Here is a 13120-nt window from a genome sequence, read left to right as displayed (position 1 = left end):
ACCTCTCATGAGACTTTAAAAAAAGAAAAAAGAAAAAAAAACGGAATTTATTAACTCCATAAAATCTTACAAAGAGTCCTCAAGTAAAGCGTCTTGAATAAAATTAGGGAGCTCATCTTGCTAGAGGCAAGAATCCGAAATCTCTCATGAGAAGTTATGTGACGACAAGAAGGTTATATACAACAGTTGTGTGCAATCAATTTTTTGATTTATAGACCACCTCTTTGCACGTGGGTATGTATTTGAGGAGCTTTTTATCTTTTTGGGGTAAAAGTAGTAGATTTTGTGGTGTAATTCTACAAATGTGGTCACACTTGGACAGGCCTTTCCCATGTGGTGGTCGTACTAAAAGATGCAAGAAACTTGTTGGTGCCAACTGCCAATGTACCATGGGGGATACAAAAGTGCAAGAAAGTAGTCGGCATTATCAATTATGGGTGTGTCCTTGAGTCCTTGGTACGAATTGCTCACATGTTTCAGATGAAAGATCTCTTGAAAGTGGGTTTCAGTTTTAGCTTCGGAATCAGTAAATACCTCAAACTTGGTTGGGCACTTGTTTAAAAAGCAGTAGTAGTTACCAAGCTCTGGAACCAATGATGATGGCTATTTGATTTGAAATCGAACACGTATAATCAGTGAACGTTAAAACAGAACTGTTAAGTAGCATATTATGAGTCAATCTTACTCATGAAAAATTTATACCCTAATAACTAAGAAAAAAGTGAACTCGTCACTATTTAATGATTAAGACTAATTAAATGTGACAATAACAATATGAGTGAAAATCTCCGGTAGAATTATACACTTTACCATTAGCAGAACTACGTACCGTAACGTACGTACCATAATTATGATATTTGTGGAGTTTTGGTCGGTTAGAAATTCCAATGAAACTGAGGTGTGAATGTGATGGCACACCTAGAGAGTCCAATGAATTTAGGTAATGTAGCAACAATACAGCAGCGTGTGAAAGCGATGAAGATTTGGGAAAGCAAATGAGGTTTTGTTGGGGTGGTGAGGATCGAAGAAGGTGGACCAGTTTCGCTTGTTCCGAGAAGGGTGTATGTATAATATACCGACAGATGTCTTTGAAAAAGCACCACAAAATCAATGGCCTCTTCCACAGATGGCTTTACTCGCCTCTTCCAGGAATCAAGAAACTTCCACTCGATCCCTCGCAACTGAAAGGTCTCAAGGGCTGCCACACTGCGCCACCTCATTGGCCCTCCCAAACTCCCGTGGACGCGTGGACGCGTGGCTGCGTCAAAATTTACCCTTTTTCTGCCTGTGCAAATCTCACTTTTTATTTTTTACACTCCCATTATTATATACAAAATCGGTCACTGTCTTACAGACTTACACAAACCCTACACGTGTCGCCACGTGTTGTTGCCTCTGACCCCACCATGGTTATCCCTCCAACCAGGGTTAACATGTTGGTGGTTAGGATGAGCCTCTATGTAGACTATGTATATATCACCAAGCTACCGCAGATGGTTTTGAGTTGTGAGTTGAGAGTTGAGTGGTCTTGGGCTAAGGCTTCTCATGTGGAGGCAAAGCTAGCTTAGCTTTGCTTAGTTCTGTGTTTTCTGCTGCCTCTCTGTCTCAGACTCTTTGTGCTAAGATTTTGGAGAGACTGTTTGTGGGTGTTTTTGGAAATAAACATACAAATTACAGAGATGGGCCTTTCAAACTTTCCTAGTGCCGCTGAGGGGGTGCTGCCTGTGCTGGTAATGAACACAGTTTTTTCAGTGGCTCTGTTGAAGAACGTGGTAAGATCTGTGCTCCAAGTGATGGGTGCCAATGCCAATTCTCAGGAATTTGAAGAAGACCCAGATGGGATTGGGTGCCCAGAGCATATTGCAAGCGACAGGAGAGTCTCAATATCCCAGTTCAAGTCCTTGTGCCACAACAGGTCCAGTAGTGTGGCCAAAAGTAACACTGGTGAGTGTTGTGTGTGTCTATGTGGGTTTGAAGCTGAGCAGGAGGTGAGTGAGTTGTCCTGCAAACATTTCTTCCACAAAGGTTGCTTGGACAAGTGGTTTGACAACAACCATACAACCTGCCCTCTCTGTCGCTCTATTGACTAGACATATACAACAGCAACAACAAGAACAACAAAGGGTGTTTACTAAGATGAGGTTTTTGAAGCAATACTATTAATCCTTTACATTAATTTCAGCTGTACTTTCTTTTTTTCCTTATTCCTGTAATTTTTAGCAAATCCATTAGAGAAACTTCTTTAACAATGTTAATTTGCTTTGCTTTGTTTTGTTCTGTTTTGTGTGTACAAGTACCACAAGTTAAAAAAATAAAGAAGGAAGGGGATGAAGCATTAATTTGAAACTTTCTGTTTATGCTACCAAATCTTCTCAAACTTCTCCCAATGAACATCTGGGAAAACTTGAAATTGGGCAGGGAGCCAGGGACAAGTTATGTCTAGGGTAATTTCGACCAAAAACAAAAGGTGGAACACATGTCTTGAAGATTTCAGCATGTTTGATTTATGCCATTTCAAAAAGAGACAGTATCCTGTTACTAATTGGAAAAAACAGGCTATTTTTATGTTTTGCTTTTTTAAAAGTAAAAAAGAGTACTTTTATAAAAAGAAACTAAATTTGATGCTTTTCTTTCTTTCTTTTGGATTGGTTAGTAGACTTAGTAATTTTTAGAACAAAATAATTCCAAGTAAATAAATCGCAGCCTTAGATAGCTATGTTACACAGAAGAAAGACAATGCTGCTGGAGCAGATAGGCATCACATCTTAGGATATGTAGTGCACAGTACACTGTAATGGGTGGCTCTAGTTTAACTATGGACCACGTTCCATCTCGGCCTCTGTCTCCAATTCCTACATTACCTGTTACCATTTATAGCTTAGAGTTTATATATTTGCTTCTTCCTGCTCTGCCACATAAATTTGAAACTTGCACCACTTAAAGAAACTTTCATGTCCATAATGATCCCAACCCTTTAAGAAGAAACTATAATTTGACATGTATATGACAATGGAAACAAAAAAAAGGGGATTGGGGTGGGAAGAAGAAGAAGAAGAAGACAGAATAAAAACTTAAAGCTACAGTTTCATAAAGAAATCATCAGTAATATTACATACAACATATGAGGAACAAATTTAAAAGCAATCTAGTAGTAGCTTTGACATTTTTTAGCCTCCCTGGCCAAAAAAAAAAAGACATTATTTAGCCTCTGTAAATTATTGAGGGCTAGAACCTTGGAATCTATACGTATACATAGGAGGGTTGAGTGCCCTTAGTCATTTCTCATGGTCATCTGGCTCACGAGGAATTTTTGGTGCTCCAACTTAATAAACTTCTCAGCTACTTCATCAACATCTTCTAAATGACGACGAACCGCTCGTGCTCTTCTTGGGGACTCTACAACACGCTCCTCATACTCATTGCTGAACTTGACATGATGTTTTGGGCAGTGATGGGCATTGTCTTGAGTAGTGCTGAACCTATTAGGCCTAGGATCCACCGTGGATTCAAAGAACTGGTACTCATTTGAGTTGCTACTTCTGAACGACATTTTCTAATTGTCTGTAGTACTTTTCAATTGCTGTGTTTGAGCAGAGGGTGCTCAAGGACTTATATATACATGGTAATGGTGAAGTAACGTGCAGTGCTCTATAGTTTCTATAGATAGAGAAGAATTGATGGATTCTATTCTTCATGGATAAGATTGGTTTGAATCTAATACCCTCTTTTCTGGCCAAACTTGGTGGTCTAAAGAATCCCATAAAGAAAGAGCACCAAAGAGTTCTCTTAGGATTTACCAATGGAATATCTGAAACGAAATTCGGATTTATATTTGACCATAATTTATAGCCAAAACCTTTATGGACACAATTTGAAGAATAAGTACTTTTAATCTAGCCAGGAAGGCAATTTGTATCCGTCACTTCATTGGGTTATTGAGCATGGATAAAACGTATGGAATTGAGTGTTTAATTCACATAATTAATTATTTATGGTTTTTGGGGTATATATGCTTCTCTGATCAATTTGAAGCACTTGGTTTTATGGGAATTAGAGGAGGATTTGGTGTTATGGGTTAGGCACAAGTCCAAGTTGTCATTAGGTAGTGTACAAGCAGGCAGATGTTGCAATCTTGTACATTAATTTCTAGAAATCTCCACAAGGGGCCTTAGAAATGGTGAACATTCATAGCAATCATGTCGGAGAAAAAAAGGTACAACAGCTATCCATATCCTATTGAATATCCATGCCTACTAAGGCACTAGGAATCATATTGTGAAAGAGATTTTTCAAAGGCAGCTCAAATATCGTAGATTTTTTAAAGCATGAATTGTGTGATGGTGACTCCATTGGATTAATTAAGAGGTGATGATGATGCAGCATTTGAATTAAAAAGCTACCAAAATTCCTGGACTATGACCAAGTTTTCTCTTAGTAAACATAATCTCTTTATTTATAGTTTTTGGTTCAGTAAGCAACAAAGAAAAGAGTAAATGAGCACAACATAAGCACCATATTCCATCTTAAAACATGAAGCAGAGGTTGTAGAGGCAGAGCGCAGTTTGATGATTACATAATAATCTCTCTGCTTTTAGGCTCCCCTTGATATCCACTCAGCTTTCCAGTAGCCATTGCGCTTCCACCTAGCATTGTCATCAAAGCCATGGCAATACTGAAAGCCATCATCACCACCACCCCAAGAGCTGCGCTCATATCTCATTTCCTGCACTCTCATTGTTGCTGGAACATGCACTACTTCCTGGACAGTTTCATATCCACCATTCTCCATTGCATTGTTGAACATAGCACCACCACCATGTGACAACTGTGAGACATTCATGACACTGACCAAAGGCAACTTTTTGGTACCAGAGGCAGTATGGTTCTTACAGAAAGCACCACTGGTGCTAGAGCCAGAGACAGAGTTGGACCATCCATTTTGGTTCATGTTTTGGGCATGCCATAAACCATCATGCAGAGCATGGCTTCCATCAAACATTGCATGGTGGTTAATGAACTGAGAATCAAGGCATAAAGAAGGCGCAATTTGCACACCTGAAATATGGTTGTGATAGTCGTTTTTTGAGTTCCAAGCAGCTTCCTGGTGCATGGAATAGCTCTGATGTTGAGCCTCTTGGTGTATGCCATAGCTCTGCTGCTGGAACCCAAATGCTCGACGCATATTGTTGGATCGATGTGTTGTATCTGTAATTTTGGATCTGGTTGTCTGTCTTCAGGCTGGGGGTGCCATTTATAGGCTTGATCCAAATGTAGTGCAAGTTGTAACTAGATAAGAATGCATCTCATATCCGTATATTGACTGACCATGTATGAGTGGCATATGCATATGCAATTCTAGGCGATTGAGTGCCTTCTCCATTTGTATGCTTTTGTACAACTTTATTCCCAACTTTGAAGTGATACCAAGATCTTAGAAATGCTAGGCCAAAGGGATAAGAAAATAATTACACCCAAAAAGGAGATGATTCCCATTTTATATGGGGATCTTTTTATTATTCATCTTAAGAACGAAATAGGGTAGAATTATCAATATTTTGAGAGTTTGATTCTGCTACCTTTGCAGGTCTACTATACCCTGTCAATTATATGAGTTATACTGTGTCAGTCCTGCAGACTAGGCCTTTATGGCTTATGTACAGCAAATAAGTTAAATAACATGGCATTCGAGAGGGTTGATTAACGCACAGTTGAGCCCATTGGTCGACACCAGACAGTAGGGTCAATACACCTCAGCGACAGATTGATTGGTAGTGCATTCTCCAACTACCAGAGTTGATAGAACAAAAGTATTTTATGAATATTCTCTGCACAACTTCATGTGCACAAATATTATTTTTTACATTGATTCTGTACTAAACAATTACATACATAGTTTTTCATTTAATAGTTCCTTATTGAAACTATCACCATTTCTCCACGACAAACTCATATGTGTGACAACTTCTCAGCCCAAAGTCGGACAAGAAAAAAGCAAAAAAAAAATCAGACAAGAAGATACTGCCAAGCATTAATCAACAGGGAACTAGATCAAGACAGAAACAAGGCTAGTAATCTAAACTTTTGAAGACAAAGTAGAGAAAGAAAAAGTAAGAAGAGAGAGATTGTCTTCAAATACTCATATTTGAGCTTAGTACCAACCTTGCATAGAAGCAAGGCAGGAGATCCAAGTCCAATCAACAGAAGATAAATCTAAATTCTTGTCCGAATAAGGGATTCAAATCAAAATTGGACCTCAGACCTACTAAAGCTTCAAATTATGCATGAATGGACTTGGTCTAGAAATACACGAGTATTAGTCTTGAATGTATGGTTTATGAGATGTGTTAACCCAAAGAAAACATACTTAATAAACATATCAAGTTAGTGTGAAGTCGTCTTAAGCAAGTTATGTTAAGGGGGACTAGAACTTGACACAAGTTTAAAACGACTTGAACAAGTTCCCCAAGTATTGATGTACCAAAAAAAAACGTCCCAATGAATATCTTCATACTGCATTATCAAGTATTGATGTTAAGGGGGACTAGAACATGCACAGTCGCACATACTGCATTATCTAGTATGCATTTTGATCAATAAATGATCTAAAAGGCAATTCAGAAGTCACAAAGAAGGTCAGTTCACCGCATAAACAAATAATTTGTCCCATAAACAAAATTTCTCAACAAGGGTGTGCAGGACCCTTGTACTGTCTTTTCGGTATATCCGGGGAATCAAGCAATATCAAAGCTAAAAAAAACATAAGCACCTTGTGACAACTGTTACCAGCACAGCAGGCTCCCCCTTCTCAGTAGATAGACAAGCTCCACCTTTTATACTAAAACCCAACTCCAGGAAAAGTTATGTACAAAACATTATCCTAAGTACCCAAGTCTGTCCAGTCCCCAAACATTACCAAAGAATGATATAAATTTAGCCAAGCCTGAGGCACAGCTATGTCAGTGACACACCAGTCATCGATTGTTCGGTTGAACCCTTCATGAGGAGTCACAGAAGCTGCATGACCAACTATCTTTACAGAAACAGACATCAAAACTTACTGAAGAAAAGCTCAGCCACTCTCTGTCTGTCTTTTGCAATTTCCAGGCAAAAGAAATTTATACCTCTCTGCATTCTCAAACAGATGGGATGGAAGATGAACAGCTGAGAAAGAATGAGGAATAGGTCCCATTTTCCCAATAATTTCCTTGAAGGTGTACTCTTCAGGAAGCATATCAAATAAATCAAACCCCTTGCAGATTACCTTCTGGACTCTATCAGGGTTTAGATAGTTTGAAAACCTGACTCTATCATAATGGCTGTATGCTTTCATCTTAAATATGAACTCCTTGATAGTGCGAAAGCAAAAGCTACAGTGCCACCCTGCATCTGCCAAGATGTCATCTGTCTGGCGATAATGTGCATACCTTGTCTCTCCCTTCCGATACCTGTGGACTGAGGCTCTCCAACTGTTATTGTCGACAAGAAACTCAAAGGAATATAGATAGTTCTTCAGCCGAAGATGGAGGACTTGTGGAATATCATCACACCACCTCAGGAGATTGATAGTGTGCCTGCTTGGGATCTCATCAACATCCGACATTATCAACAAGTCGTCGTCAGAAATACCAGCTATTTTGAGAAGCTGGTCCAATGCCACTCGCTGATATGCCTCCTCAACAAACGGGTTTTCCCCTCTCTTGAATCTACCTCCAATAGTCCCATAAGTCAACCGGGGCTCAACAAATTTGAACTGATCACGATAACGGGAGAAAAATAGAGGCTTTGACAATCCAGTAAAAGTTGAATTTGACTCAAGGAGAACAAACTGTGTTACGTAGGGGTATAATTCTTTCCATCGTACGGTAAGGATGTCCATCTCATTACTGAACAACACAGCATCAAAAACACGCCTAGGGTACTCACGGATCCCCCAACCATGAAGTTTGCAGAGGTTCTCCATGGACACATTTTCATGATAGTAGTGTGGGATATCACGAAAAGGTTTGGGGGGTGATTCCCATAGTGGCCGCAAGAAATATGAGATCTTCTGCCCATGCACATAAATGCCAAAGATGCAGGTCGGGATGAGTGTAAAAAGAATGATGAGAACTTTCACATCAAAGCCACGTAGAATGCAGCGAACTCTTGACATGCTCAACATTCGGCCTGATTCCTGCACATTAGGAAAGAACATATTTGTGAGACTTAAGATGAACAGAAATCCACCCATTAAAAAATTCCTAGAACTTTCAAATGATTCAGATGTAGATTCAATGAGGATTACTTCCTCTATTCATAATAAGCATAATGATTTCACAAGGCATGAATGACCACAAAAGATATTACTCTATATAATTCACAGATTTTTTTTAAGCTAACAAGCGACTTCCTTTTTTCTGTTATATCAACAATTTTATAAGTTTCCTCCGAGTTTCCCTAACCACCATGTGGAGGGACTGTGATAAAAATCATAAAAGCTACATATCCATTTAGTTAGTAAAAACCATTGTCAATTCAACACCAAAAGCCACCAACTTGTAATTTCACCTAGAGCAAACTGTGACTCAAACATCAATATTTACATTCAATAACAAATATCAAAATTGAATTATCCACAAATTAATCAATGAGATAGGATAAAATCAGAAAGCCAAAAAGAAAAAAGGCGAAGAATTCCATGATCTTCATATATATTTGCTAACAGAAAAACGGCAGGTTTCCCATCTGATCTGGTCGCCCTATTTTCGACTGAACTGACCAGTATCACAAAAACAGAGCTCTTAAAAGCACACATATTATGTTTGGTTGCTGAGAAAACTCAGGAAAATAAGTCAAAAACTGAACTTTTGTCATAAGAAAAAGTTATAAACTCTATGCCCAAAAAAATTGCATTGGGAATATCGTAGCAAAAGTTAATAACTTTTAAACGCAAATTTCCGGAATACAACACAATCCCATTGCTGCTACATTATCTGAGCAACCAAATATGCATACCCAGAAAGCCAAAATCAGTGAACAAAGAAAAAAGATATTTTTATTTGAAACGAAATAATAAAAATAGAGAAGAAAAGTACCTGGCCACAAACATTGCCGCAAATATCATCAGTCTTCTTAGAGCAGTAATGACCTCCTCCTTCACCCATCATCCACCACATTCTGTCACTCTTTCTCTCACTAACTCCACGACCCACCAGAGTTCAACTTCAAATACAGCAGATCGAACTTGGAAATTACCAAACTATCCGACCCCAATACCAGAATCGGATGGAAAAATCGGAAATTTGGCAGCAGATTCGCTTCCCCCGATCTCTCCTCCCAAAGCAAAAACGTAAGGTCTTAGTCTTCTCTGGTTAAGCAGCTAAGCTTAAGCCCTCTCTCTCCGTCTCTGTCAAACACACAGATCAGAGAGAAAATATCAAGTTTTTGGTTTAAGGAAAAAGAAATAGAATATGAAAAACCAAAAAAATAGAAAGAGGAAAGAGAGAGAACGTTGAGAAAGCAGGGTAGAAGGAAAGGGTGTGTGGGCTGTGGCCTCTCTGGCTCTCTGGTATTGGGTGGCAGTTGTCCACACAACGCAACACTGCACCTACAAATTGAGCCGTTTCACTTGTCGTCTACCCCACTACTCCTTCTTTTTCTTTTCGGTTTCCTCATATAAAATCTCTTCCTTTTTACCAAAATGCCCATTCCTTCGTTTCTTTATTCGGATGAGGCCGGAGGGTAGGGAGGTAATTCGGTGGAACATGGGAAGGAGACGGGTTTGGCTGGGTCAGGGGGGTCTGGGTTGGTGGGGCCCCACGCGGTCCATGACTGGCTCAAGACAACAATGGCATAAGGATGTGTCGTCCCCTCCTTGATTTGCTGACAATCGGTGCATTGCTAATTCCAGCCAGGTCTCTTGGAACCAAGGACACGTGGCTCTATGTGGTTGAATCCTTCGGTTTAATATCTTGTTCAAGGCCGTGTTTTTCTAGGTGGAAGCTTTGGGCCCTTTGGGCCTCGGGGACTTAATTGTATAAGTAAATGAATGAGGCCTAGGTGGTATTTGAGAGAGATTGTGGGTCCTACCATGAGCCTTTTCCTCTTTGATTAGGTCCCTATTGGAAGGGGCTGAGATGGTGGGTGGGTGGCTCATGCTGCTATTGTGGTTGATGGGTAGAGACTATCCCATTTCTTCAAGGGGGCAGCACATGGGTTAATTATTGTACAGTTATTGTGTTACTATAAATTATTGGTATTTGATCAACTCTAATTATTCCCTAATAAGTTATTGTTACTCTTAAGTCTTCTTCATTATTATATTGTTTAAGGATTCTTAACTTTTTTCTCTTATTTTTTTTTTGGTTTAGGGTTTTTAATATACATGAATGGGGGTGATTCCTGTGAAGTGGTCACCTAGTGAAGTTGCAATTTGAGTGTTTTTTTTTTGCCCTTTTCTGACTAATTCAATCACGTGTAATAAGGCCCAATTCATTGACAAATTATTCCTTTTTGTTCTCTCTCTTTTTTTTTTTAATCTTTTTTTTTTTATGGTCATCATTATTGAAATTAGTTCCAAGGGATTGGCAGAGGGAGGATCCATATCCTTGTTTTACAAATTTATTTGATTAAACTTAAGACAGTCTATTTGATATAAGAGTTCTTTTATTTTCTGTTGGAACCCTACAAGAAATCAGAATGGAACAGAAAGTATAAATCAAAATACTTGTCAATTTCCGCGGTAATTAAGATAAGAATTAAAGATAGACAATTGAACCATCTATTTTAAGTTTGTAATCTCTAACTCCAATCAATGTAATTTGTTTGAAGTTGGAACAATTCATACATAACGGGTCAACTCTTTTTTTTTTTTTTTAGCGAACATGACGGGTCAACTCTAAACTGGGATATATACCAGAATAACCATCTACAAATCCTAATCTATATATGAGTCATTGAGTCAATGTACTACAAGTCTACATGACCTTCATCAAAATTCCAAATCAAATGCATTCATTAATTACTAGGTCGGATGACTCCGAATCACAAAAGCCAAAATGGCTGGTCCTGTTTTTTTTTCTAATGCTCTTTCCTTCCCATTTCCTTTCTCTCTGTTTTAGACTTTAGTCTATTTCATGCATACGTTTTCACAGACTCAGAATCTGCCACATGTGGCCATGCAAAGCAACTGAAATATCATCCCTAATGTTAATTGGTGAAAGTAACATTTTTTTTTATCTTTTAAAAATTAACATTGGCATATATATAGCAATTGCAACGATATGATTTTGAGTTTTTGACCCAAATTATAAAAAATAAAAATAAAAAAAAATCGGTGGGGTCGTGCTTGACCCAAATGTAACGCTCAATTGGAACGACGACTCATGACTCACGTCAACTGGACTCAATTCATATTAATTTTGCTCTTGCATGTCGACTGACTGGCATTGAAAAAAACATATATATTCTGAATTTCTGACCAAAGTTAGCTAAGTTTGATTGTCGATAAAAACAAAGGACGATGTTAGACATAGTCACATAGCTAGCTTGCATTGGTTTTTTCTTAATCATATGATATTGATTACTATATATATATATATATATATGAAAGTTGATTAGGTATATTTGTACGTATAAGCTAGCAGTTTGGGCATAAAGTGACCAAACAGCTAGCTAGATTCATTTCTTGGCTTTTGAATAACATCTCATGTGCATGCATGCTTTTATATATAGCTAGCTAGTCTTTAACGTCTCATTGATTGCCTTGCTTGGCTTTCTAGTGTTTTCCAATGCTAAGAAAAGAGGTGGTTTGAGATATAATAATAACAAATAAAAGCCTACAAGTTCTACAACTAAAAAGTTTGGAAATGCATTTTTAAGGGCCCGTCTGATAACGTTTTACAGAACAATTTTCTAAAAATTGTATTGTAAAATGAAAATGACAAATTAAATTTTGCATTCTCAAAATATGAGAAGGCGTCTGGTAGCGTAATTGAAAAACAATTATATAAAACAAAAATAATGAAAACACATTTGATATTAACCAATTATTACAACCAAATAATTATATTCACAAAAAATATTAATTATAAATTATTATTAATCAATTTCATAAAATATATAATTAAAAAAGAGAGAAGTTTTATAAAACCCAATCCACATCGACTGGCACGACTACCTTGGAGGTGGAAGAGTTGTTGGTGGCCGTATTATTAATGGAGACAATACTGCAAGCACCTATGATCTAGTTTTACTAATGTATTTTCTCTATGTAAGGGTTGTTAAGGCTCGTGCGCTTCCTACTATGGATGTTACGGGGAGTCTTGATCCGTTTATTGAAGCGTTGGAAACTATAGAGGGATTATAAAGTATATATTTTGAGAGATAGGTAGAGAGAGAGAGAAAGAAATAGAGGAATAGATGAGAGATGAAGAGAGATGGGTGAGATGGGCAGCGGCATGGGGTAGGGCTGCCGCCGGAAGTGGGTCTGGATAGGTGGGGAGGAAGTGCAGATCACATGTTTTTAAATTTTTTTTTTTTTTAGTTGTAAATTTTTTTATATTTGTATATGTGTTCTCTATGTTTTCTAAATTCACTGAAAACATCATTTAGTCATTTTCTGAATTTACACTGTAAACTAAAAATTATATTTTGTGTTTTTCAAAAACGGTTTTCTCAATATAGCAACCAAAAGCATTTTTGTCATTTTTTGAATTTGTAAAATGCAAAATTATTTTGTAAAACGTTACCAAAGGCACCCTAATTTGCTTGCTGTACCTGCTGGACAAGGAAACAAATTAAGCAATTTTATTAGATGCCCAACCCAACGGTATCTGGAACGTGATTTGCGCAGCTAATGATCGAGCAATTGATAATTCAATCTCAATGTTAATCCTCTGTTGGAAATATCAAATATATAACTCTGTAGTTTGTTGTATCAACGATTATTACAGAAGGTGCTCCAATGATCAAGTCAGTAAAATATATGAAGAATCAAATTTACTTACACGTACCTTTACTTTACTTGACCATGGAGAAAAAATATTTATAATGGCTTGAAGAAGCTTAATGGCCGAAGAATTGAAGGCTTGATTGGCCTTATCAAAATTGATTTCAAACTTCTTGTCCTATTTGGCTGGAA

General features: G+C 37.8%; 2 protein-coding genes and 1 pseudogene across 2 annotated transcripts; 1 reads left to right on the top strand and 2 right to left on the bottom strand.

Moving 5' to 3' along the window:
• The first annotated feature begins 1504 nt into the window (after positions 1–1504).
• LOC147294905 (putative E3 ubiquitin-protein ligase XERICO pseudogene) lies at positions 1505–2277 on the top strand (annotated as a pseudogene).
• Positions 2278–4424: 2147 nt separating this feature from the next.
• LOC147294904 (uncharacterized) lies at positions 4425–5337 on the bottom strand. The gene has a single exon (XM_086234244.1). It carries the CDS (start codon positions 5180–5182, stop codon positions 4592–4594), a length of 591 nt encoding a protein of 196 aa, XP_086090370.1. The 5' UTR covers positions 5183–5337; the 3' UTR covers positions 4425–4591.
• Positions 5338–6637: 1300 nt separating this feature from the next.
• On the bottom strand, positions 6638–9541 carry LOC147294903 (uncharacterized). Its single transcript, XM_086233315.1, has 2 exons — positions 9075–9541; positions 6638–8173 (listed from the first exon to the last, which is right to left on the bottom strand). The coding sequence occupies exons 1-2, from the start codon at positions 9153–9155 to the stop codon at positions 7070–7072; spliced, it is 1185 nt and encodes a 394-aa protein (XP_086089441.1). The 5' UTR covers positions 9156–9541; the 3' UTR covers positions 6638–7069.
• Positions 9542–13120: the final 3579 nt, after the last annotated feature.

Source organism: Dryas octopetala, chromosome 2 (genome assembly GCF_963921425.1).
Source record: "Dryas octopetala chromosome 2, drDryOcto1.1, whole genome shotgun sequence".
NCBI classification, from domain to species: domain Eukaryota; kingdom Viridiplantae; phylum Streptophyta; class Magnoliopsida; order Rosales; family Rosaceae; genus Dryas; species Dryas octopetala.
The sequence above is the reverse complement of the archived record's forward strand: the minus strand, read 5'-3'. Positions and strand labels throughout refer to the sequence as shown.